A 27,900-nucleotide genomic window follows, 5' to 3' on the forward strand; every position below is an offset into this window, starting at 1 on the left:
AGGGAGCAGTGTAATCTCCTCAAGGTCACTTTCCAAAGAAGCGAGGGGAATATCCTGAACGCTTCTGCAAAATTTGCAGAACAATTTCCCCAGACCACAAATCCAAGAAATGAGCTGTAATTAATTTAGGTGCCTGGAGGGTGAATTAGCCGCCCACTGGATTATTTGGTAAGAAAGCCATTTCAGGTGAAAATAAGAACATCTTTAAATATAAAGAGGGTAAAGTAGACGATTTAAAGCCTTAAAGGGAAGAAATCCCAAGACTACCGTAAATCATTAATAAGAGCCATTCAATTCATTCAGAAGAAAATGGATTACTGACTTCAGGATCAAACTGTGTAAACCTTAATCATCATATAGCAGCTCCAGTGATTAGTTTCAGCATGAAGACCTTTTCTCTTCCACATCTTATCTTTAGCCCCTTTTATTCTAAAAGAACAACCTATAAGATCCCATGAGAACATGCCATGCAAACGCACAAGCCTATTTCCCACATCACGGACCATCAAGAATTACCAAGTTCTCAAATGTGGAGTTGGAGCTCCAGTAATCTGGTGTGTGAGGATGACCTGGTCTCGTATTGTTAAATTTTTGGTTTACAGCTACCGTGCTGGGGCAGAAGTTGCCAATTCATGTATTTATGAGAAAGTCGTAAGTGACTAAAGCCAATTTTTTCAAACAAAGAGTGTTTTGTAAAAGCCCACGGTAGAAAAACAGGTATTTTATAATTTTAGATTTGAACTAACAGTACTGTACTTGAGGTTTTGATACATGTTCTCAAATACTGGCTTATTCCACCACAGGGAAATATAATTAGCAAATTCACGCACCATGCCTGGAGGTCCCACTGTACTTCTCACTACACTGAGTCCTCAGCTCAGGGATTTCCAGATGACAAGGTGTGTCTAGAAATCCATTCACTTCACTTTCCTGAATAGAGTCAAGAAGAATTCACCCAATTCCTAACTACGGTAAAATGAGCTTTATGAGGTTTTAATTAACTTTTAGTTCTAAAAGCAAATATTAATTTGTGCATTTAATGCTTTTCTCGTAGATTCCATTTTGTTCCTTCAAATATAATATATGACTTGTGAAATTCAAACATTCTTCTACTTACAAAGACAATTTCATCTATTAATGGCTCTGTACTTAAATTGTTAGTAAAACAAACAACTGGCATATTTATCTGAAGAATAAATAGGGAGTAGGTTATTTATTCATTTGCTAAGTGTTGTTACCTCGATCTACTTTTCACTTATTCAGATTGCTTTCTAGATTATTTCTAGAGTTTTTCTAATTTTCCTAAATGGAAAAGTAATTTTCCTAATCAAATGATGAAAGCTAACATGTTTATATATTTTCTTTTGGAGAGACAGCAAGTGCATGTGTGTATAAAAAGTTACATCATCAAGCAACATTTTATTTCCAATCCTACCACTTGACCTTGAGGGGGCCTTTACCTCTTCACCTCAAAGTTTCCCATCTGTCTGTAAAGCGAGGATGTTAATAGTTGCCTTTTACCGGAAGGGGTGGGTATTAATGGCATCAAGACTAAGGAGGCCTGTTAGAACTTCCTTAAAGAGAAGAAGCTTTATATTAATGTAATTGTTCCTCAAAACACAGAACATTGGGAAATACCTTGCTTTTGTATAAAAGCCTTAGGAGGTTTTTTCTGGGAAGATGATTTATGTCATTGGTGATTATTATGCGAACCTTCGGCAAACAACACCATTGGCACAAAGGTTACCTTATCTGAATGAAGCGGCATGTGGTTAGCAAAAATTCCTTATGGGGATCTTTTTGTTAGCTATCTTCCGCTTTTACAGGAACACAAACTACAGGCTCTTTTTCTTACACAGGCAACAGCCGGTGGCTGCAGTAGCCGGGGGTTTTGCTCACTAAGTGAGTGGACTGTCAGTGCAAGCCACGCCTTAGGCTGAGCTGCTCCATGGGAAGATACAGGAATTCACAGACGGGAGTTAAAATGCTCCGTGGGTGGTACGTGAACAGAAGAAAAATCCTTCACCCAAAGCACTATCAAGGTGAGCAGTATCAAGTACAAGGCAGTGATGGGCAGGTCTTCACCCCAGACACCTGGCCTGGAAGTGAGATGGACAGCCAGACAGAAGGGCACTCAGGCATTCACGGCGAACCCTGAATCAAATGGGCATCGGCCAGATAATGCCACCAAAATGTCCAGTTCCGCGTTAGAAGGGAGCCTTATTAGAGAAAAGAGAACAACAGCTCAAATTTAATCTTGCTCCAATCCTTGCAAGTCATAAAAACGCGCTGAACCCAGTTTTAGCACTGTGTGTTTTTCTATCAGAGCCTTTCCGTGCAAACGGAAATGTGCGTTCTTACCCCCTTGCCCACATGGGCCGCATACGATTTTTCACGCTCTCGTCTGCCCCAAGGGCCAGCCACCGGCCTCCCGCAGCGCGCGCGCGCTTCAGCCCGCGGACCCCGCGGAGGCCCAGACGGACGCCCACCTCCGTGTGCCCCCCGCTGTCGGTCCCCTACCTTGGGGCTCCCTGATCCTCCGCCCCGCCGCCGACTTCCGCAGCACGCTCCTTCCAGAGCTGAAGAGGCTGGAGAGCTCGTCCAGGGGGCTGCCGGGCGCCCTGCGGGTCGGGGGGCTGCAGGGCCCCGGCGAGGAGGGGCTGGCGCTGGCCGCCCGCCCGGGGCAGTAGGGGGCCTTGGGGGAAGAGCCGCACGCGCCCCCCGCGGGCGCCGAGCCGGGCGGCCGGGGCGCTTCGGGCACGTCGGGGCCGGCCGCCCGGCCCGCGCGCCCCGCGGGCTCCGGGGGGAAGGCGAAGTGTGGGGGCGGCGGCGACAGGGGCGACGCGGGCCTGTCGCCGTCGCCTTTTGGGCTCGTGGCGCGCTGGGGAGACAGGGGGCTCGAGCCTTCGGCCTGCACCGGGTACTTGAGGTTGGTCTCCAGCACGGGCAGCTGCTTCACCTCCAGCGGCGTCAGGGGCGACTCGTCGGACGCGGGGGAGCAGGTGACGGGGGCCGGGGGGAACACCAGGAGCGGGGGACGGTGAGGGAGCAGGTTGGGGAAAGGGGCCGGGATGTCGCACGCGTCTTTGCAGGGCCCGGCGGCCCGGCCGCCCCCGTCGCCGTCCTCCCAGGAGCCGGGGTTCCGCCCGTCGCTCGGCAGAGGGGGCGACGCGGACGCGTCGGGGGGCGCGAAGCACTTCATCTCCTCGTACACGGCCTCGGCCTGCTCGGGGCTGCCGGCGCGGCCCGCCATCTCGATGTAGACGGGCTCGGGCTCGGGCTCGGGCTCGGGCGGGGCGCGCGCGGGGGGCGCGGGGGGCGCGGGGGGCGCGGGGACCCCGGGGACCCCGGGCGCGCGCCGCGGGCCGCCTCTGCGCCGCGCGCCCGCCATGTCCTCCGAGGAGCCGCTGAGCCGGGTGTTGGGGCTGCGCTTGGGCTTGCGAGGGGGCACCTTCTTCACGGTGCTGTAGTCGTCGCTGTGAGGCCGGGGCCGGGCGAGCACTGCAGGGGGACAGCGGAGGGATGGCCGGTGTTAGCCAGACCCCGGGCCCCGCGAGCACCCGCCTGCCTCCCTCCACCTTCCAGAGCCCCAGACTGGCAGGCAGGAAACCTGTTCAGATCTTGGAGCTGGAGGCCGCAGCTACCCGTTGGGGAGGGGGTCATGCGGGCAGCAAGGCGCCCGGGATTGCCAGCCACCTGCGAAGGGGGCGTTCCCGGGGAAGCCCTGCGAAGGGCCTTTCCGGTCTGCTGCTGGAACCTACTAGACCTGAACGCTTGGGGCCTGATGCAGCTGTGAGGTAAGTGTTGGCTGAACCCATCCTCACGACTTTGGAGACCAGAAAATAAAGACTAGGGCCAGCAAGCACGTGAGCTAGTTACTGGCATATGGATGCTTCCTGAAGGAAATTCCTGAGCTCAACGTAAGGGGTATACAGTGAACAAAACACCAACAGAAACACCACGGTGCATGGAGAGATTATTTTCTTAGAAAAGAACTTTATGAAACACGATGCTTGGGGTGAGTTTTACAACATATTTGAATCCTTAAGAGAAACACACATTTAACAGGGAAATCAAGAGTGCAACACTGGGCGCCTGGGCGGCTCAGCCGTTAAGCGTCTGCCTTCGGCTCAGGTCATGGTCCCAGGGTCCTGGGATTGAGTCCTGCATCGGGCTCCCTGCTCGGCGAGAAGCCTGCTTCTCCCTCTCCCACTCTCCCTGCTTGTGTTCCTGCTCTCACTATGTCTCTCTCTGTCAAATAAATAAATAAATAAAATCTTAAAAAAAAAAAAAGAGTGCAACATTTCACTAAGAACTTCTAAGGTGGAGCGGTGTCCTGCTGGCTCAGTGGGGAGGGCACGGGACCCTTGATCTCAGGGTGGAGAATTTAAGCCCCACCCTGGGCACAGAGATTACTTAAAACAAAACAAAAAACAACAAAAAACTTCTAGGTGGAAACTTCTTAAGTTGAGATGGGAGATATTCAGAAAAACAATGAACGAGGGAGAAGAACCACTTAAATATGACCCTAAAACACTTATTAAAGGTTAATGTTAAAACAATTCCAAAAAAAAAATTCCAAGAGACTTCTTTTTCTAATATATTTTTACTATATATTGTAATAGTGTTCTTGTTAACTATAATTTCTCTCGAAACTGAGATGGTAATTTCAGAAAATTGTGTAAGGTTTTGCTGAAGTAGCAAAACTTCTCGAAAATCTTCAACTATTTCATTAATTTGGTATTTTACTAATCTGAAGGAATTTGTAGTATAAGCGCAGCTAATTTCGCTGAGTTCCCGAGTGATCTGAGGCAGCCCGGTTTTTCTGTCATTATGCATGTATTACAGCGGTGTCCGTCTCCAAGTGGGGTATCATGACTAAAAGTAAGGGCTCTGGAGTCAGATCTGGATTCAGATCCCAGAGCGACCATCACTCATGCAGTCATTCACTTAGTCGCGCATTCAAGCAGCATTTAACTGAGACACATTCGTGAACACAGACGGAATGTTCCGTACCTTCTTCTGCCCTAGCGGGAGGTGTCAGACAGTAAAAGCAAGTAAATGAAACAGATGAGTAAATTCTCTCGCATGTTGGAATGTGATACATGCCATGAGGACCAGGAACAGCAGGCCACAATAAGGGGGTCACTGAAGTATGTGTATGTGTTGGGGGGGTCAGGGTGCAAACTGTAACTTAAAAGAGGTCTTGGGAACATCTCTCTAAGCTCCAGTATCGCCACACGCAAAATGGTGATTATCAGTTACTAACTTAGAGGAGTAAAAGGGAGGCATACTGTATGGAAAGTGCTCAGTTCCTACTCTGGCACACTGTAAACATGAATCCAATGGGAGATATCCAAGAGAGAAAGGAAAAGAACAAAGCTAATTTTCTAACCCACTGGGCATCTTTGTAAGCCAGCATTACACAGGGTTCCCCAAAGTAGCCAACTTCTAAGAGCAGAAAATACCCAAAATGCACAATTCTGTAATTCATAAGCATTATTCCAAAGGCTTTCTAATGTGCTAAAAGAGAGCAGCTCATAAGCTTCTAGAAAGTTAATGAACCAAATTTTTAACATTAGTATTATGGAATTGTTCTGAAGATTTGAATAATTTAAAGGATTTGTGGCAGATTATATTTTCCAAAACCAGCTTCAACAATATTTTTCAAGCCCACATGCTCGTCCAGAACCTTGAAACCAGCAGGGCCTCTGTGACTGCCCCCTGATGAATAAACTATGACTAAGGGGAGGCCACCTGCCTTCTGAGGCTGGCTCATGGGCAGTACGGCTTCTGTCCAACTCCTGCTCCCCTGGGATGCGTCTTGGCGGCCCTGATCTTTCTGCATGAAGTCAGTCTACCCTGGAGCAGCCCTGCTGTGGAGAACCGGCGGAAAGGCCGTAGAGGTGAGAGATGCCAGGCGACCCCATCTGCTCCAGGCCTCAGCTGTCTGGGTTTCCCCGGCCTAGACACCAGAAATATATAGTGAACTGAGTCTTCGATGATTCCAGCGCCGGCCACCGTCTGACCACAGCTGTGGTCAGCCCAGCCAGCTGCCGGAGCAGTGGGAGAGAGAGGATCATCGCTGTTCTTTTAAGCCACTGCAGTTTGGAGAGGTTTGTTACACAGCGACAGAGGACCATGCCGACATTGGTCCCGTGGAGTGCTGCTACAAAGTAGCTTGAAAGGTATGGCAGCAGCTTTGGAAGATCGGAGGAGCCTTGAAGACAGTGTGAGCGGAAGCGTGGTGATCCTCAAGAATGCTCTTGGGGAGGCTTCCAGGAAAGGGAGGAAGATGCTGGAAGCTGGAGGAAAGGCCGCCCTTATTAGGCCACCGCAGAAGAGTTGCCAACAGTGTCCCCTGCAATGATGTGGAAAACAGAAACCATGCTCAAGGAGCTGGAGGATCTAGTGAAGGACGGCTGCAGGCAGAGTGTGAACGCTGCCTTCTGGATTATTCTAGCTGTCTCTAGTAAAATGTGAGAGTAAAGACATACACTGAAGAAAGAGCTAGTAACTATAAAGGAGCCAGGACTTTCTCTCTCTCTCTTTTTTTTTTTTTTTGGAAAATAACATGGCTCCTCACTGCCCGGCTGTCCAGATAGCAGATAATTCTGAAGTGGACGTGACTTCCAGGCAGAGATGAAATCTGGGGCATTTCCCTGAAAACCTAGCTAAAGATGAAGCCAAGGTCATGACTTTGAAACCCTTTATCAAGACCTCAGAAAGATCTGAAGCAGTGTCTCGTGCATCCTTCCCAAGCAGGAACACCACAGGCCTTCTAAGAATATCAAGAGTATCGCTCCACAGAACTCCCACAGAGAGCCCAGATTAGAGAAGAGGTTGTCTCAAAAAGTTAGTGTCTGTGGCTTTTCACCATTGGAGGGGATTACAGATTGACTCACACGAAACTCACAAAGCTTTTAAAGGAATTTTATCAGTGTGCACCGAAAGGGGCACAGTCATTACAAAATGGAGAGTTCTGGTGCCTCAAAATTTTATGAACAGAAGGCAGGCTGAGAGAACTATCAACCCCAAAAAAGGTGCCTCGAGTGGATTAGGAGTTATAACTCAAAGGTGAGCCAAAATTACAGAGCATGGGCCTAAGAGCCATGGAAAATCATTGCACCAGGACTCAATCCTACTCAAGCCACGAGCAGCCTGTGCCCAGGTGTCCTTCGGAACTGCTGAGTGCCTCCCAAGCTCCCAAGTCTCCGGTCAAGAGCATTCACACCCATCCTTCCAGGGTCTGCTTACTGCAGGGAGTAGAGAGCCTATCTTCGGATAGAATGGGGCATCCTGGAAGAGCTGTCCACCTGAGCAGCCAGGAAGCCTGGGTCTGACCAAGACAACCAGATGGGGACTTTGGGCCTGGGCCTGGTGGGGTGAGGGAAAGAAGGCTTTGGAGAGTTTGGAAGAGGAGTGACTATTTCATCTGTGGGATGGGTGTGAATTGTTTTGTCCAGTGGGTGGATTGGAATTGTATTTTCCAAAAATTGGCCACAATAGTGTTGCTTTCGTCCTATTAAGAGGTGGAGTCTGTTTCTCCTTCTTAAACCTGGATGCACCCTTGGGACCGCCTGACAGATGGGAGGGAGGCGGTGAACGTGAGGCTGCATGACTTCCGAGGCTGCCTGGCTTCCTCTCTCTTGAATCATGTACCTTTGACACACTGCTTCTCTATGTATGAAGTCCAGCTCCCCTAAAGCTGTCACACCGCATAAACCATGTGCAGAAAACATCTCGAGATAAAGACGCCCACGTCGTCCCAGTCCTCACATGGCCGAGGTACCAGAGTGCAAGGGACTAGCCTTCAGATGATTCCAACCATCACCTACAGCTTCAAGAAGGACCTTGACTGAGGACCACACAGAGGAGCCCATGAAGACTGAATTAGAATCTTTGGGCGTGAGAACTGGAAAGCTTTGGGCTTCATAAAATACAATTAGAAAACCACAGAGTATTAAAGTCTCATTTGGTTTTATGGCTGTTTCTCTGCATGTCTGCATGCATGTGTGTTCACACAAATACTAATAGTTCATTGGCAAATATGGATCAGAGGGCTATGAACAATGAACTTATATTAAGAATTTTCTTTAAAAAATAAGTTTTTAAAAGATTTTATTTATTTGTCAGAGAGAGAGAGACAGAGAGCACAAGCAGGGGAAACGGCAGGCAGAGGGAGAAGCAGGCTCCCCACTGAGCAGGGAGCCCTATGCGGGACTCGATCCCAGGATCCTGGGATCATGACCTGAGCTGAAAGCAGACACTTAATGACCGAGCCACTCAGGTGTCCAAAAAAAAGAATTTTCTTAACAATGTTTTGAGTCCTAAGATTTATGAGCAAAACATCTGCGACTCCATCAAGATGGTGTCAGGTAGACATCCCATGGTCACAGGACACCTTCCAGGCAAGGCCTGGTGTCGTAACAGTAGCTTAAGGGTTAAACCCCACATTCTCAGACTTGACTCTTATCTGAGCTACCGTGCAACGATCTGGGGACTTACATCATGTTGAGGTTCTCTTAGGAGATAAAAATGTTCTTGTACAGAATACCTGCCCTTCGAAGTTTTGCTAAGGTATGTCAGATGGCTTTTAGGTAACCATTTTGAGTAGGACACAAGTTATTTGGCCCTATTCTCACTGGAAACCAGGTACCTACATATTTAATCTATGAGAAGAAATGAACGAGAAGCTTGTTCATCAAGAAAATAGTTCTATCTGTGTGTGTACGTATCCACTGTATTCCAATCCTTCCAGTGTGATTTTGCCCAGTTTCAGAGCAAACTTAACGCTTATTAGCACAGGACCTCGGACATAAAGGATGCTCAAATACATGCTGGCTAGCTGGCCGGTGGACCAGCTACATACATGAGTGAATGTAGTATCGATGTACAAGCAGATACAAATGGGAAAAAAAAAAGGGCTTCCACTGAGCTGTGATACATTGTGACCTTACAGCATTTTTTTTTTTGGTGTAAGGAGTCCATAACGTTGGCTGTTACCCCATCTTTACCCATTGGACTTCACCCCACATGCGTAATGTCACTGAGATGTCCTTCCCGACCCCTCCCCAGGTCCCAACAAGGGTCAGCCTCCTTGCCCTGTGTTCCACACCATCTGCTCTCTTTGCTGTTACTCTGCTTATCTTATAATTTGTTTGCCCATTTATCTCCCCCACTGGTCTCCGTGGCCCTCTGGGAGGAGCCAGCCTCATGGAGTACACTCAATTACTATGTGTTGAATGGAGTCATGTGTCGTAAGTTGTGAAACATCTCCAGAACAATCCTATTCTTCTATATCCAGTAACATATTCTCAGGATGGTGTTCATGGAATACCTAATTTCTGTCAAATTTCAGCTAATAGAAAAATATAATCCAGGGCTTCTACAAAAAATACACTGACAGGCCAAATCCAGCAAATCTCAAGGGTACATTTTGAACCTGGCCAAATTGTGCTCATTTTGATTTACTGATAAGAATCGAATCCTTTGGGGCGCCTGGGTGGCTCAGTCGTTAAGCGTCTGCCTTCGGCTCAGGTCATGATCCCAGGGTCCTGGGATCGAGCCCCGCATTGGGCTCCCTGCTCCGTGGGAAGCCTGCTTCTCCCTCTCCCATTCCCCCTGCTTGTATTCCCTCTCTCGCTGTGGCTCTGTCAAATAAATAAATAAAATCTTTAAAAAACAAAAAAAAGAATCGAATCCTTTAATGGAAGAAGTACAAAGAAATATATTTATAGAACATGCATTTGTTCAATAAGTATTTATTGAGTGCCTACTATGTGTTAAGGGCTATTCTAGAGTAAAGATAAAAACCAGACCAGGAAGAAAGAAAAGAAATGGAATGTTATTTCCAAATTAAGCCACAGAGAGGAACTATTCTTGTATCTATGCACATAAATGGTCTTCTTGAGAATGGAGTTATACAGCAATTTACTTTTAAAAATTACGGATTCCACAAGGTATTATTTCTAAGGAATGGGCTGCTGGAGTCTGAAGGGGTGGTGGGTATGGGGATTACATGACAGGAGAGTAAAGGGGGGGAGGCAAGGGCTGATCTAACAAAATCTGTCTCTTGCAATCTCCCCATCCAGTGACCCCGTGTCTGGGAGCAAGTCTGCACCGTGGGCTTAGAGAATCAAGTCTCCAGAGGGGTACATGAGCTGGGAGCTGGGGAACCCCCTAGCAAGGAGAAGGAGAAGCCCTGTTCTTCCTGTCCCTAGTCACTGTTGGCAAAGACCAACCCCAGACTTTTGAAAAATCGCACAGGTGACCCTTGAACAATGCAAAGGTTAGGGGTGAAAATCTGCCTGTAACTTTTGATGCTCCCCAAACTCTACCACCGATAGCCTGCTGTTGCAGAAGCCTTACCGATAACACCAACAGACCATGAACACGTATTTTGCGTATGTATTATATACTGTATCTTTACAATAAAGTAAGCTAAAGAAAAGAAAACGTTATTCAGAAAATCATAGGAAAGAGAAACTACGTTTACAGTATTGTACTGTATCGAGAAACAATCCATGTATAAGTGGACCCACACAGTTCCAGCCTGTGTTGCTCAAGGGTCGACTCCACTCTCAAAGAGCTGGCCCTAGCTTGCTAATATTTTGCACACATGTGTGAACATTTACTGGCTCATAAAATTGCCTCATGCTTTTCAAGCACAAAGGCGGTGAAAAACATGAGCTCTCTCCACTGCCCATCTTTATTATGGCCAAGTTTGCTGGGTGAAAATCTGTGGGAAAGGGATGGGCACAAAGCTTAACGTGATCTAATCATTGATTTCTCTAAGATTCTTGGCTCTCCTTCTCTAATCAGAACTCCCTTCACTACATAACCTTCAGAGATGAATCAGCAGCTTTCCACATAAAAGAAGAAAATCTGAACTTGATTTTTTAAGAAGCTGTAAGGAATGGCTCAGGTTAGAAACCGACTGGGTTGCTTGTGGTCCTTGTTCTTATGAAACCAAGGCTGACAGAGCATTTTAAATAGCAATCCGAGCTTCCTCCTGTCTTCTGCAGAAGGAGGACAGTTTTGTGACGTACTATGGGGTGCAAAAAACTCAGCATTGTCCTCGGGGTACAAGTGTGTAGAATCAATGCTGTCTGACAGAATTTTCTGCGATGTTTGGAGATTCCACACCCCTGCAGTGTCACTAATGACTGAGGAACTGAGTTCTAAATTTCACTTAATTTGAAGTTCAATGTTAATAGCCAGACATGGCTAGTGGCTTCTGTTCTGGACACCTCAGCTCCTGTCACAAAGGCATAAAGGGGGCCAGAGCCCCTGTGCACGGTGGGTTTATCTCAGGAGGGTGTCGCCACCTTGCAGTTATGGATTGGGAATCCTGGTGACCAGACCCCCACTGGCCCCCGACTCCTGATGCTATACATGCTGCAAGAGCAGTGAGCACACCTGCTTGATCGGATCAGCAGCTTCAATGGAGGAATTCATCTCCAGCGGCAGGAGATGTGGTGGTGGGCGCAGAGTCCATGTGAGGAATCTTGTAAGAAAGGACACATACTGTAGACAGCAATCAAAGCACCACCTTTGGGGCTGGCCTCCAAAATCTGAGTTCATGGGGTGTGATCAGCGGGGGAGACCCCGACAAGCACCTCGGTCGCATGCCTGCTGAAATTAGGTTCCAAGAACTTAAGTTTTTCCTGTAAACAGGAAATTTTAAACAGCGAGACTGAAGAGCCTGGTGATCCCTCAGAGGAGTGGCAATTCCCTGTCATCTGCTTTTACATATATATTTTCTCTCCTATGGTTCTCCAGTCACTTTTTCTTAATGGACGTGTTTTGACGTCATCCCCAATACTTTCTCTCCCTTCCCGATGACGTGACTAGTTGGCATCACCTGACTACTCCAGAATCTCAAGTCCAGGGCAGATGGTTTTGGAACGGGCACACACAGGAGGTTTTAGATGCTACGGACTATTCTGGGGCCGACTTCCTCAAATCTCTAGATCGCGTGTGCAGCATTCGAATCAGGACAGGGAACCACCTTCCATAGGCTGCAATGTTCAATCTTGTTTCCTGTTTTTCCAGCTTCTGATGCTATCCTGGGTCTATTCCACATGCTCCGCATCTCATCAGGGTTAGCCTGTTGGATGCCATTCTTCCTCTTCCAATAAACCAAAGGGAGCTTCCTTCAGCACACTTTTTTGAGCTCTATACCTTAATTTCTGGGCAGAGGTCCAAAAGTAGGGCTGGAAATGGGATGTATCCCCTTGCCCCGGGAGCGTGTTTATGATCTGTTCAGCCTACAGCCTCTTGTGGTCGGTGTGGTGCATCGGAGGAGGCCACGCATCTCCGCAGACCCAGCTCTAAAACTGGGTCTGCGCTCACATCTATGTCCGCCGAAGCCTGTCCTCCCGAGATTTCCCTAACCCCATTTTCTCCTTTTACGGCTATTTTTGCTGCCACGACGTCAGAAACACACTTGCACCCCTCTCCCCAAACTCAGGAATGTCTCCTACATTTCCTACATCTCCGTATTACCATGACATAACTCGAACATGACAATAGTAATGGCCTTTTTTTTTAAATAAATATTCTCTTAAAAATCCATTCTTCTTTTAGTGACCAGTAAGAAGCATCTTTGTAGGTAGCTGGGGCCTTCTCATTGCTCGTGGCCCCTGAGCCGTGGGCTTTCCACCGACCCCGTGGTATCACCCATCTTCTCCCACAGGTGAGCGTGTGGCTTTGCCGCGCTCTTGTATTCCTGGCTCATTTGCTTATGGAAGGAATTGTGAGCTGTCCCATGTTCGGGTAGAGCTTTCTAGTGGAACCTACACGCCATTCCATGTAGAGTTTCATCCCCCGCCCTGCACTACCACCTTTTACCCTGTGTATGCTTCTCTGCAGCCGTGATCTGCTAAAATACTTCACATATGGACTTGTGTACCGTGTCGGGCATCTGTCTTCCCACACGAGAACGGAAACCCCACAAGGAAAGATGATCCCGTTTGTTTTATTTATGATGTATGCCCTAGGGCCTACGATGGGGCCTACCTGTGGGTAGGTGATACATAACCCCGGAATCGGTACCTGCTCTGCCAAGGCGTCCTGCCTCTATTGTTCACTCTTTGAAAAATGAATAATTCAGTGATAACGGTCACATGTACTAGTCGATGAGAGATCTCATGGAGAGAAGACTCTGGTTTCCCCCTTTTCTGCCTAAATATTTCTAGGCCGCCGATGCAGAAACTGCCCTCAGCTAGACCCCAAAGTTCTGCTGACTGGATTTTGTTGCGGTGTGATTATCCTCTGCCTGAAAGTTGCACTCTTCCCTGGTTTTTAATCAGATGGTGACAATAGGGATGCCCGATGAATTTTTTTAGGCTTTGACCAGTGAACATTTCCCCGGCCAAGGACAGATACTCTGACGTGCTCTGGTCAGAGGCCCTCGCCCACACTGACGACGCTGATGTGGGGACGGGCGGTAAGGAAATGTCATACGAGCAGCTTTTCCCTAACACCCTCAGAGAACTGAATACATAGGATTTATATTTAATGGTGAAAGAGCTGCTGATAAGCCAACAACTGGACTTATTTCTATTAAAAATAGATTAGGGCAACGATCCCGCTGGGTTCATTCAGACACCGGGAGGCAGAGCATCGGGTCCCCGACAAGGCGCCCCCCTCCCTCCCTCTGCTGACCTTCACTGGCGGACTCCCTGGCCACTGCCCACAGGCAGGCGCTCACGGCCTCATAGGATGCGCTCAGCCGCGTGGTGGGGTCCCTCTTTGGCTTGGGCGGAGGCTGTTTCCGTGGTGAGGGGAGGCCACTGCTGTCATCCAGGCTGGACACCGAGTGCAGAGAAGGAGACCGGGTGGACGGGCCAGCCAGAGACTGGATCAGGCCATCCACCGCCATGGGGACCGGGACGGAGCTGTAGTGGAAATGCCTGGGTCCACACTTGTCTTCGGCTCTTGGGGGAACAAAACACAAAGAGCACCCCACCAGAGGGGCCCAGATGCATTATTCAGACGGTCACAATGAACCCGCTCAAGCAGACATAATCACGGCTTTTTGGTGAAGAGCCTTCCCCTCCGCGGCTGGAGGATGCGTGCGTAGCGCTCTGGAAACGGGCGCATCCAGAGAGCGCTGCCCGTCCTTCCGGCCCCTGCTCTCTGATAAATGAGCACGATGGAGATTCATCATGGTGACTTTTTAAGAATCTCACACAAACACAGCACTGCTTAAGGAGCGCCACATTTTCTATCAGGCATTCACTGAATGAGTTTTTCACACTCTGATTATTAAGCAAATCAAGAAACCAGAATTTCAATCTGAATGATAATTTCTGGGAAATCCATCTTAATTCAGAGTTACTGATGCATCAAATGCTGGGAGTTCATCACCATCTCCCATTGCCGAAGAGTACGTACTTGACTTAAAACTGTCAAAGATTTACACCTCTCTCTCTCCCCCCTTTTCTCCTTGCAATTTAAACCCCACGAGCAATATTTAATGATGTGCAGAATTATTATTTTTGTTCTCTTACCCCATCTGGTTGTGCAATGCCAAGGGAACTGCTGGTATTCAATAAATACATAGGAAAAGACTTCTTCACTTAATTTTATATCAGGCAAACGAATACCCCATCTGGTTGTGCAATGCCAAGGGAACTGCTGGTATTCAATAAATACATAGGAAAAGACTTCTTCACTTAATTTTATATCAGGCAAACGAATACATAATCAAATTGGGAAATTGGGGTGGCTGTTTAGTTCCAGCAGCGAAAATAATAAATACTATTCTGGAAGTCAGATAAAATTAATAGTTATCTGGTTTAAAAAGAAAATCCCTTCTGGCTTCACATGTCAATGTAATCATGTACTAGTGAGATGCCAATGCGTTCATTTCACAAGGAGTCTCCGAGCATTTGTTTGTGTAATTATATCTTTGTGTGGCGGAACCCCAGCCAGGCTGGGATCTACCACGAGGCAGAGCCAGACACCCATGTAGAAAATGAACTAGCCAGAGATGAAAGCAGGGCGCTCAGTGAATAATTTGTTTTCCCTGTAATGTTTAATTACAGTTTTTCATACAAAGGGAATTTCTTCAGTATTTAATCATGGAGAGATAGTTGAAGCTAATTAGCGAGAGACACATCACCATTTCATCTTTAATAAAAAATCACTGGACACCGGCAGTTGAGGCAAAGGGGAGTCATTTTCAAGTGAGAAATGACCAGCTAACGCCAAGTTCCTATGGAAGAACAAACACCTGCCTGACGTCTAGTGAGGGCCCAGGTCCCTGCCCTCCCGGGTGGGGTGCTGAGGATCAGGGGTGTCCCCATGCTTCACAGAGAGGCAAGACTGATAAGATGGAGAAGCACCAGGTCACCTCCACATTTCTATTCCAAGCTCAGCATCCAAAGCGAACTTTAAAATGAAAAGCGTTTCCCCAAAACTTTCCCTATTGGCGAAGAAACTGTGACAAATTACTAAGGGAAATATTATACGTACAAAACATCGATTTCACCACTTCTCTGTTTTCAGACTGGCTTCTCCATTGTTTGGGTCAGACTTCCAGAAGTTTCTGTGAATCACCCTCATATACATAATACTTGTATAAAGATGTCAAGAACCCAGGTGTATATTTTTGCTAAGACAGAAATATGAGCTGCCTTAAAACTCTGGCCTTGAGACGGTAAGCGGTGCAGCACGTAGGGAAGCAATAACGTTTCATACGGAGAATCTAACACAGAGCATCTATTGCGTGAAAAGAAAGCACGAGAAGGGACCCTTTTAGATTGCTCAGAGGTTTCAAATAGGAAGCCATGCGCACATCCATGCTCGTTCCCGTGGCCACCGTCAGGTTTGAGTGAACCCTGCATTAAGCGCTATCGGGATTTTCTTGACTCCACTGGATCAATGACAAAGGTAATTAAAGTTGCATACTATCTGCCTTTACCTTTTGGTTCCTTCCTCTGGCTTGTGTCTGGCCTCCACCTTCTCCTTATGGTAAGTAGCATTCATTTCATTCCGCAGCCGGTCATTTTCACGGGCAATGTCAGAAGCATTCTGAATGACCAGGGCATCGTAGGTCTTCAGCCCCATGTCCTCTGTAATCTGCAGGAAGCTGTTGATGGACGTGACCTCTTGCTGTCTGATGCTCCTTTTCTGAATCAAGTGCTGGCGTGCTAGAAATCCTCTTACAACTTTCATAAAAGAACACAATCATGGGTCAGTGAGGGGAGCAGAAGCGAAACCCCAGACACACAAACAGGTCATAACACACTGATGTCTCAGCAGCCATAACATAAGATGCATTTAACTCAGAATAAGAATTTACAAAACTTTCTAATCTCGTATCTGAAAAGGTATCTAAATTGAGCAATGGTAACACCTAAGAGGCAAAATCCGTAACCTAAGAAATGAGACATCCACACTTCTTTTCTTAACACAGCTGGACGAGACGGACTGGGTGAAAATCAGTAGGGAGGAAGCAGGTCTAAACCCCAGAGAATTCTGCAGTGTAGTTCCAACTGGACCATTTTAGGATGCACTGCTCGTCTCATTATATCCGAGTAGAACAGAAATGGCTGAGGCTTGTGGAAGTTGTCTTCAAAAACATGCACATATTGTTAATAAGACTCTGATTTAACTCCTAGAAAAACGAACAGTGCATTTAAGACTCTGGAAAGAGATTGTGTGTGAATTTAGGACATCCTTCCTGCTCTCCAGAGAAGTGGCGCTAGCTAGAAAAATGTGTAAGAATTGGGAGAACTACATGAGTGAACACGCTCTGAAATCGTTAATATGTCAGTAACAAATGGTAACACTTGAAAACAGAAATAATAAAGCCCACCATTTAAAGGCATTTCCACGTGTCAGGCACTCTATCATTTCATGCCAACACTCAATGATAATTCATAAACCATTATCTCCATTTTGCACCTGGAGAAAGAGAAGCTTAGTGAAGCTAAGAAAATTCCTCCAGGTAAACACAACCAATGAACAGTAGAGCCAGGTTTCAAATTTCTGTGCTTATGCAGCCAAATTCATTCCCTTACCTCGGACCACCCGGACGCTACCTTAGCTCTCCAGAGAGAGAAGTCACAGGGAAGCATATTTGCGATCAACGTGAAGAAGAACTTTCTAATAATGAGCACAGGGTGTAAACGGATCAGGCCGGCTCCTGAGAGAGGGAGTCAGCGTGTCCGAGAGGGTAAATGGCCCCATCTGGATACTGTGAACAGGTGTAAATTCGCAGGTGGGCCTTTTGACCCTAGGATGCTGCCCCTTCCAATTCCAAGTTTCTAAGGTTAGAAGGAATTGCTGGAATTCTAAGAAGATCTATAATTTCAGGGAAAAACCAATGTGTGTAGCAAAGACGCTTTGTTTTTGTTTATAGTGTGTGTGTGTGGGGGGGAAGGTCTGTAAAGCATTAAGTGCTTTAAAATACTCCCTGGCTATAGAAGAAAAAATGTGCGGCTTATCTAGGATATTCATTATGATGCCTTTACTTGATTAGAAGGTGGAAAGCTGAACACAACTTTCCACAATTATGGCTCCAGAGGCAAATAATATGCAGACATCTAAAATGCTTAAGGCTTTTTTTTTTTTTTTTTCCCAAATGGCAATACTAAATGTTTAGTTACTTTGGAATGCAGTTGTATTAAGTTCACTATAAAACAGTCATGCTGAACTAATCTAAAGGGGAAAAAAAAATTGAACAGTAAAAGGTACAATCAGACTTCCAGGAATATAAAGTGCAGCATAAAAGGCAGAAGTGTTAACCAGGCAGTGGGCAACTGAGACAGAAACAGAAAGCTCAAATTGGTCTGTCTGCTCGCTCGTTCCTGTTACATTAAAAAAAAATTGAGACATTGACTTTTGGAAGGGTGAAGGTGAGGGTATATTCAAGATGTTTAATCTTTTGGAACAAAGGGAAGATTAATGTGGCCATGGGAGACTTCTTTTGACCCCGTCAGAGCAGAGCTATTCGCCGCATGTCCATTCACCGGGGGCCTGCTGTCCCGCATCCGGGGACTCTGTCTTCTCACTCTTCATCCTGGCAGCCTTTAAACATCCCTTAAAAATGATATACCAGCTGCTAAAACTGGCTTTCCTTAATAAGAGGCAACTAGTAAAAATAAATTTGCCATAATCGATAACCGATACTTGTTCTCTTTCAGACAAGTTAAAAGTTGGCTTTCCTGACCTTTTCAGCATTGAGATTTTAAAGACAGTTTTCATCCAGGACAAAATGAACATGTAGGATCAAGAAGAAACTTCCATTAGGAGTCATTGACTATTAAAATGCTTAAAGTTACAACTTTCTCCGCCCCCCTCCCCACAACATGTACGGAGGAAAAATGAGAACCCTTGAAAAATGGGGAAATAACTCCAGATTGTATAAATGTTGAGTAAATTTCACACAGGCAAAAAGTACTGAAGGGACTGTTCCAAGAGATGTAAAAATAAAAATCAATAATTACTGCTTTGCATTTAAGAGCCTGTAATTTTAAAGAACTTTTATATCATTTCATTTATGCAATCTGAAATTATGGTTTTTATTGTGATGCCATTTTTTTGAGACCTGTCTCAATTTTTAAGGAATACCTAGAGCTCTGCTTGTTTCTTCCCTTTCAGGTCAGTAGGATCAGCTTAATCTTTGTCATTAAATAGGGGAGACGTTTCTAGTGAGCATCCCTGAGTGAAGAAGGGGTACACGTTCTTTTCGTTGTATTGAAAGAAAATTTCCGGGGGAATTTGAGATCCCATTCTATGTGCGGATAACATGATGGTAAATGGGATTCTCCATTGGCTCCATAGCTCAAGGGTGAGGGCACTGGTCTTGGCAGTAGGGTCCCCCATCCCAGGTCCAGCTGAGGCTGCAAGTGCAGATGCTGAATCTGGAGGTGGTGGGGGCCCGAGACTCTGCATTTCTAACTGGCTCCCAAGTGATGCTGATGCTGCAGGTGCTCACAGGGCACAGCGGTTGGTGGGACCAAGCCCACAGATAAGAACTGCAAAGGCGGTGGTGCAAACTGACCCGGGACCCCAGCCTCTCGCTACGTGGATGAAGGATGAAGTTAAGGAGACCAGGCTGTCATAACCCAGAGAGGAGCAAAAGTTGCCTAGAATCGGGGTGGACTGCCTCCATCACCCCAGCCTCCCCACACCACTGCTGACCTCCAGGCTGGGGAAAGTGGCTTCCGGAGCCCACGCGGAGAACCAGCCACGTGACCGTGGAGTCTGGAGGACATGGTGGAACACGCCAGGGTCCCACACTGTGTTTCTCGGGCACCAGGCACCTGCTTGGAGTCATTGAAAGGGGCTTCTTTGAGAGCACCAAGGCCAGCATGCCTGTGGGAATCCCAGAGGCTAGGGGAGAAGTACAAGTACTGTCCCAAGGAGAGGTCGGGCCACCTCTCAGGTGCACAGTGCCAAGGACCCTGCTGATGTGCTCCCACGTAGCCAAGAGCCTTTGAACACCTGCAGCCCTGTCAGAGAAGCCCAATGCCAGACTACACAGGTACCAGTCAGACAGAAGAGCTACCCTGCCCCCTCCTCTTCCCTCTCTGTCGCCAGCCCTAGGGGTCTGCACACACCTGTGTAGACAGGGTGAAACCCATGCCCAGGCCCCACCCGCGGGGTCTGCGGTGGCCAAGAGGGATGGTTTACCTTGGAAGGTAATTCTGAATTTTGAGCATTTCTTGGACTGGACCTATAAAATTCTGATGGAGACAGTTTGAGGGACCAGCGTGTAGCAGGGCTTTTTCTCATCAGAAAACAAGGGGACCCCCTTGGATATTTTACGCAGGGGCTCCACGGACAGAGGCTTGAACAGAATAAAACTGATTTCTGCATCCCACGAGCTGTGCTTGTATTTAACATTTCCAGAGATACCGGAGAGCTAAGCTCATTACAACAGGTTCCCCAAAAACTAGCCTTTATAGTATCTCCTTCTTTTACCTTCCTTTAAATATCGTATTTATGATATATAATATAATCAAATCACTAAGCAAATTAAAAATTAATGTTATTAAGTGTGTGTGTATATATATATATATATATTTTATGGGAGGCATAGTTACGATTTTTTTAAATGTACCCATTTTCAATGGTCACTTGGGTTTTTATAGGGAAAAAGTTCTACACGGAATCTCTCCCAATGCTAAAATAGCTATCTGCTATCAGAGATAATACTCCGACATTATTGTCACTTCATAAAGGAAAGGTAAGAGTCAAGGATTTTCCCAAGGCACATAAGGAGGATTACATAAAATCCCAGCGTCCCAGTGATGCTGACCGAATTGGCCTATCTCTGGCTCCTAGCTGCACCTCGGTGCCACGTGGTGGTGGTGGTGGTGGGCGGGGGTTCCCACTGAGGATTCAAAGGTACACCTTCCTGCCCTGTGCTTTCTGAACAGATCGCAAGCGCGACTATTTGCGAGGTGGCGGCTGCGTAAATTCTAAGATACGAATATTCCCTCTTCCAAACTGTGAGTGAGGTGAAAATCTGATGTAAAATTTCAGGTGGAATGACTAGCAGACATGGTGCGAGCAGAGCGAGCACGTGCTGATTGAGAGTCAAGTAAGGAGCAAACGGAACTACGGGGCTGGCTCAGCTCCCAGACACGGTCCACACATCGTGTCCTTGTCCACTGGAGTGTAGGTCCCACTGACATTTCGACTCAGGGGTGCACTAAATGATTTCATATTTCACAACTCAAAGAGGTTCGGAAAGGTGAGTGTGTGATTGTTACCTTTTTGGCAGGTGATAATTTTCCTCTGCTGCTGCAGGCACAAATCCTTGAGCTGGTCGGCGTGCCAGTATTTTAGAAACACTTTTCGGACTCCCATCTAAAACACAAACAGCAGGGAGACGCTAAACAGCATGAAGATGCCAAAAATGATGATGGGAAATCAGTCGGGCGAGAGACTTTTCCAGAAGAGGATTAGAAGAAACAAAGCTAACAAAATTAATTCCAGTACATTTTCCTTAATTTTTTTAAACACTATTCCATCCCCTCGCAATCCCAAAGGTTCTTCTTCCAACAAGCGTGTTTGCTGTGTGCACACATTGTCATTCACGTTTGCAGATGCCCACACACGAGAGTTGTAGCGTCTGCACTGCGCGGGGCCGAGGAGAAACACGGGCCGCGGCTCCACTGGAAGGTAAGACCCTCCCCATCGACCAGCCCATCGACGAGCACTCACACTGCAGAGCTGGACCCCTCTCCGCCCTCTGTGATTCTTTTCTTTCCTCAACTCAAAGCGGGGAGGTTGAGTCTATGAAAAGGAAAACAATAAAACAAAAAGACCAACAAACCCCATAAAGCTGACACACAAAATTGTTTCATTTCCATTATTTTTTTCCCACTACACTGCATGTTACTATAAATCGAATGTTCACACAACCACAATTATAGAGCTGCGGCCCAAAAGTAAAAAGTCTTAACAAAGTCATCTATGAGCAACAGTCGTCTAGATGATGGTGTAAACAGAACCACAGTGAGCATTTCTCTGCAGCATTTTTAAAAAGCGTGTTACCAAAGCAGCTTCTACCAAAGCTACAGTGGTATGCGAGCTGATGCAGACACACTGCTCCTGAGGAAGACAACTGCCAAAGGGAGTTGTCTTAAAGCCACAAACGATAAACCACATCCATGCATTTTTAAAGTAATTTTTCTTGTGTGTTGTGCGTATTTTCTAAGAATTCACAGAACTAGGGTAGGGGCGAGGAATGCCCTTCGCGATGTAAATTCTCGCAGGCTCTGGGGGGAAGCAGGCAGAAAGAGTTGCAGGAGAGCCTGGTAAATACTAACATGAGGTGCTGGGGGAGCTCTGAGGTGATATTCTGCGAGATTAAGAAAAAATACTGCTCAGGCACACCTCGTGATAGGTTCATGATCGTATTCTTAGCACTTGAGACAAACGCCACCAGGATGACAAGACTAACACGCGTGCTCCCAAGCATGAGCTGGGGACGTTAAAATGCTAGCACCCCTCTGCTCGGGCATACATCACAATGACACCCGAAGCTTGCCCGTATGCACACCCCATTAGGCACTGGAAGGGTTTATAGGTCAGACTTGTCTCCGGAATGCTTGGCCAGAGGTGGTTTACGAACCTTTTCATATGGAAACTGAGTTTATTCCAAACATATGTTGTCACTCCCCATCCTTCCATCTAGCTGCCCCTTTTGCCGTGTGATCTGCTGTCTTAACGAAACACACGGTTGTGCAAGAGGCTGGGGCCTGAGTCTTGCATGATGGCGGTCAGGCTGGTGAGTCAGAGCAACCGGGGAAGTTTTCAACGACTGTCCTGTCTCAGAAGCTCCTGCTTGACTGGATGCTGTTCTTCGTTTAGTTTTCTGGTAGTCTGCTGAAATTTGAGACAGTCACCTGGGTGGGGGGCTACAAAGAGTTGTTACTTTTTCCCATTGTATTGCCATTCTCTCTCCCTAGTTATTTTCCATAATTCATAGTCTTTTTTTTCCCCCCTTCCCAACTGCTGACTTATTTTGGCAGCCAACAGGAAGAACAGTTGGTACTGTCTGTGAGCGCTGTGGAACAAATCTGTGAGACGGGCCCTGGAAAGGAGGGAGCATGGCATCTTTCTGTTCATCACTGACTGTGGTATGCAACTCATTGTGGGAAACTGAATCCCAAAGGCAAAATGCATGCAAACCTCTGTCCCAAAATGCAAGTGTAGAATAGTGATAGCCAGCAATACGGCCCAATGGGTGGAGTCGGTGATGATCGCTAGGGGAACTCATCTACGGGGGGCGCTCGACATGGGGAAAAGACCTATGGAATGGAACTAAGACAACTGGATTCCAGTTCCACTCTCTTAATTAAATGGGGACCCTGGCTGGACAAGAAGGGAGTTGGACAGGATGAAAAAGATCTCCTAGAGTGACATTCCTAACAGCCATTCAAAACACTGAAGTAGGTTTATCTTGAGAATTGTGCCGGATGCCGAGGATATAAAGGAGGATAGTGTCCTCAAAGAGAAGCTTCTGGGGAAGATCAGCAGTGAACAAAGATGACGGAGTTATAGTTATGTCTAAGGGACACCAAAAAGGAAGACGTGATTAAGCTGGGGTCAGGTAGGATTCACTGAGAAGCAAGTTACCTCAGCCATGTAGTCTTGAAGGATGGGCAGGAATTCTTCAGGGTGTCGAGGGATAGAGGGAGAAGATACATGTGGGACAGAAAAAGTAGCCTGTGAACAGCAAGGGGCAGAAAACTATGTTGGGGCGCAGCTGCAGTGATGAGGGAAGAGGCCATACGTGTAACTGGCGGCCACATCGTGAAGAGTATTCCAGGAAAACCTGGACATTCTTCTATGAACAATGTGGATCCACTGGAAGATTTAAAGAGGATCCCAGCTAAATTTCATAAAAATGACTTCTGAAATTGTATTTGAAATTTATAAAGTTCCTTCTTAAAATCATCTGAAGAATGGGTTGTTGGGCTTGGCTCTCGGAGGTACTTGGTGAAGTGGGACAATATAAGGTCATCAACAATTTGGATTTGGAAGATCTTACCACTGTTGCTTGTGTGTTGACCAACTTCGTACTTATCCTTCATGACTGAAATCAAGCCCCGCTTCCATCGTTAGATTTTTGAGATCCATTTATCCACTTCTAGTAGGCCTTTGATGACTTTCACTTGTGTTCCCAGAACACCCTATGAATGATTCCTTATTTCTGTTATTATATTGCATTGCATATTTGCCATTATGCACATACATTTACATCTCCTGAAGAATATGAAGATATATTCTTGAACTTCACAAGTGGTAGGGATGTGGGGAGGGTGGATTCAGATTAGAAACAGAACATAAGGAATTGTGAAGTCCTGGTATAAGAAGATGAGTCATCGCAATGGATGATAATGTCTTCAAGGATGAAAATAAGTTATGATGGTCAATGAAAACACAAGCCAGACCCTAAGTCATTCAGCAAACTGGAGATAAGTTATGGCAGCCAGTAGGTGATAGAACAAATGATGGGGGCGATAAAAGAAAAGTGGGGTGAAAATGGTCTACACATGGTATAGACATAAGACAGAAGGCTGGGGAGCAATGAGTCAGCTAGCCCTGCTCCCCCACTGAGACAAAGGAAGTGAGAAAAAATGAAACCTCCTAAGAGTATTTTCAGGAACGTCCAGTTTTCGGTTCACATATGGAGGCTAACTTAGAAGGGGCGTAAATATGGACGCAGTAGGTTCTTCTCACAATGTATTAGAGATTTCACAGGACCCAAAGGTGGGTCGTTAAGGAGTGGTCTGGGCGCTTCACACAGCAGATGTGCATGTCTTGCAGGCAGGATAAAAGGAGTCCTTCCTGAGATCCATGGATTGTGACAATGGCAAGGGAGGAGCTGGGTGGGAACATGAGGCACAGGGCGTGTGAGGGGAAGGTGCGCTGCTAGACAGGTAGACGCTCCTCTGGGAGCCAGAGGGATAGACCAGCTCCCAAAGCTCCTGTTGAGGCTCTGCTATAGTTATGCCCATGGAAATTCTCCAGCAGTAAAACCAAAGGCTTTGTAAATGAGGGAGGCTTCTGGGCTTTCGATTCAGTGGGGGGAGGAGGGGACAGAAGCCTGAATCTACATGACAAGTGTCCCACTAAGGGACAGCTAAAGACTTTGTGGGCATGGCTGGGCATTGTGTTGCCATCACATTCAGATGGATTAAATAATTCTTCATTCAGCTACCTGGGTACACCTTACACTTATCCAACGGGCAACTCATTCATTCATTCATTCATTCATTCACTCTTTATATATACATATATTTTACCGTGTAATTTATCTGTGGATTGGCAGTATTTGGAGATACTCGTCGGAAATGTTAACACTTGTTTGACTTTGCTGGTCTTTTAGAGACGTCATGTTTATAGTAAATGCTTCTTCTTTCCTTAAAGAATGAGATGTGTCATTTAGTAGTATTTTGGATTTCTTTGTCAGAAACTATTTTGAATAACACATTGTAGTCTTAAGTCCTCTGCTATCATTCAGGCTAAGGATTACTGGGACATGAATCTAGGAATCTTTTTTAACCAGGAAAACTCAGACAAAATAACAAGGATTCTATATGTTTATTGTCTATTAATGTCATTGACCAGGAGAAAATTGTTGGCCATTTTAATTTTTTCTATGGAATGAATTCACGTCAAGTGAGTGCCTTAGTGTGCTATACCAAATCCATTAAATTAGGATTCATTTGAATGCAACCAAATTTCCAATCACCTACATTTTTTATTTTGGTTGCATTCTCTTATCAAACAATGTTTCTCACAACCAGAGAGAAGGAGAGGTTAAAACATTCTCCTACTGAGCCCTCTCCCTGTGCACTCTCTAGATGCAGAGTGTTCTGATCTGAGATTAAAATGTTAATGTCATTCTGACTCCTGTAAAAGTAAACCATCTGTGAATTATAGTCATCGCTATTTTTATTAGAAAACCATTAGGTTTTTTTTTTCTTTTTTGAAGTGACAGATTTTAAAAGATTAAACAAAATTGTCATTGATGACTTCGAAAGCTTCAATTCCTGCTACAGTTCTTGGGGATTTTTTAGAGGTGGGGGCTGGGGGAGCAGAGACAGCTGCTGGATGGCACCTCAATGGCTCGTAGGTAGCCTGGAGGCTTCACTAGCCAGAGATCAAAGGGACCTGTGAAGATGCTCTTCTCCCTTTTTCCTCTTCCTCCTCATCATCACTGAAGGCTGCCTCCAATCACAGAGGTGCAGACAAAGAGGAGGGCGGGGGCAAGCTTGCTGGCAGAGGTGGCCCTCCTGTGGAAGGGTAGAGGGACAGACACTACTGGTTTCCATGGCAACCCAGGGATTCCCGCAGGAGGAGCCTATTACTGGTCTCGCCCTTTTAGGAATGTCCCCCATTCACTGACTGGGAGACCATGGGCAAAACTATCTTCAGAGTGATCTTTCTAAACATCGAGCTCATGTGACTTTTCTGCCTAACATGATTTAATAGCAGGTCATGATTTTCAGGATAATGTTCAAACTCTTGAAATGTTTATTAGACTTTTTATAGTATGGCTTTATTCAATGCATTCAGATGTATCTATTCTTAAACTATATCATATTGCTTGCTATTCCAAAATGGGAGCTTGCTTTTCTTCTCTGGCTCAACATATACTATATACCTTGCTCTAAATCATCTACTGGATAAACTCCTTTAAAACACAGATGGCTTGGTGAACTCTGAGTCTAGTGTGTACCTCAAAATAATGAATTCATTTTAATAGCATACCCACGTCACTAATGCACCTCGTATATACCTCTATAATACCACTGAGTTCCTGTTTTTTGTCATTATTTGTATACCCGTCTGAATATTCAACTTGACTATGAGATACATGCGGGCTAGGATGATGTTGGACAAATATAAAGATCTTAAGTTACATCTATTAAGGTGGAGGAGATAAAAGTAAATGGAACACTAAAATGAAGAAAGCAGAACTTCAAGAGTGATTTTACTGGACACGAGCTATAACATGAACTCCGATATTAAAGAACAGTTCACTTTAAATACATTTAAAAAACTAAATCTGTTTAAACTATTTGAACTCTTTAATTTTGTAAAATGCATCTAATGAAAAGAGCAAGAAACAAAAATGTTATCCTTGCATATTTCTGCTGTCACCAAATTTCCCATGTAAGATTATCACAAACCAAAGTCTATAATTTATCTCGCCCTCCAATTCTTTACCTGCTTTTGACTCACCTTGCACATTGCCTCTAATTTATTAATCTTCCAGAAACCTTCAATGATTCCATATTGCCTAGCAGTTTAAATGTATACCTTTGGGTTTAGCATTCAGAGCCCTCCACAATATGATTTTTGTTAATCTCTGAAGAGTTCACACTTTTTACTCTTCTAAAATAGGTGTTATTTACGGTTACTTCAACTTCCCACACACTCTGTGAGAGCAGAAAACCGATGTGAGACTTCTGTAGACACTATCAAGGGCTTAGAGCATTCTTACACATGGAATTTGTATTGAATTCAATGTTACTGTTGCTGTCAGTGTTATGTTAGATACTGTCCCTCTCTATGTATATTTATAATTATTGAAATATGTTTATTAATAATTACCATATATTTAATAATACTTTATGGTGAATGTTTATTTTTTTGCTGCAAAAATGTTTTATTTTCATTATTATTGACAAAGAATTAATCCTTGAAAGTGTTAATATCCCTTACTTCAAAAACATTAGCGTTATTCTAATAAATACTTCTCATTTAAAGACAAGATATCTCATGTTATAGTTGCATCCAAAGTGGTCATCATTCACTGTAATATTGGCACTCCAAAAATATGTCTGGTATCTCTTAACGTGCCCGACCAAAGTAGGTCTGTTCCCAGTTTTAAACAGCTTTCTTGACAAGATTCTGAACAACACACTTTTTCTTTTATGCGTTTCGATGTCTGCATCACTCTCCTATCAGCCTTGTTTTCCTTCCTGCTGATCTGAGAATGTCACTGTGTTCCTTTAAAGCACGGTTCTTTCTTCTTTTACCAGGCAAAGTACTTTCTGTGCTTACCAGGTAATCTCTTCCAAACAGAAACACCTCCAAACCCCAACACTTCCATATGCCCACCATGAACAGTCCTGCACTCATTCCTGGTTCTGTGTCATTTTCACATACTCTCGGGTGCATTGTGTTTCATGGCTTTCCTGATTTTCCTGTCTCATATTTATTCATCCATTTATCCTATCAATGGTCTATCCTCTCCATCTATTTAATCATTCATCCATCCTTCCATCCACCCATCCACTCCTCCATCCAATCACGCACCCACCCATCCATCCCTCTATTCATCCACCCATCCACTAGTTTATCCATCCATCCATCCATCCATCCATCCATCCATCCATCCATCCATCC

General features: G+C 45.7%; 1 protein-coding gene across 1 annotated transcript in view; it reads right to left on the reverse strand.

Moving 5' to 3' along the window:
- MYO16 (myosin XVI) overlaps positions 1–27,900 on the reverse strand; it is a 435,081-nt gene that overhangs the window by 58,984 nt on the left and 348,197 nt on the right. Inside the window, exons 28-31 of the mRNA XM_035003781.1 lie at positions 20,739–20,835; positions 15,935–16,181; positions 13,672–13,943; positions 2,521–3,501 (exon numbers count right to left, since the gene is read on the reverse strand). Of these exons, the coding sequence (XP_034859672.1) occupies positions 2,521–3,501; positions 13,672–13,943; positions 15,935–16,181; positions 20,739–20,835 (1,597 nt within the window). The remainder of the gene's footprint in view (positions 1–2,520; positions 3,502–13,671; positions 13,944–15,934; positions 16,182–20,738; positions 20,836–27,900) is intronic.

The sequence above is a fragment of the Mirounga leonina genome, unplaced genomic scaffold (genome assembly GCF_011800145.1).
Source record: "Mirounga leonina isolate KUSES-001 unplaced genomic scaffold, KU_Mleo_1.0 Mir_127, whole genome shotgun sequence".
Classification (NCBI taxonomy): domain Eukaryota; kingdom Metazoa; phylum Chordata; class Mammalia; order Carnivora; family Phocidae; genus Mirounga; species Mirounga leonina.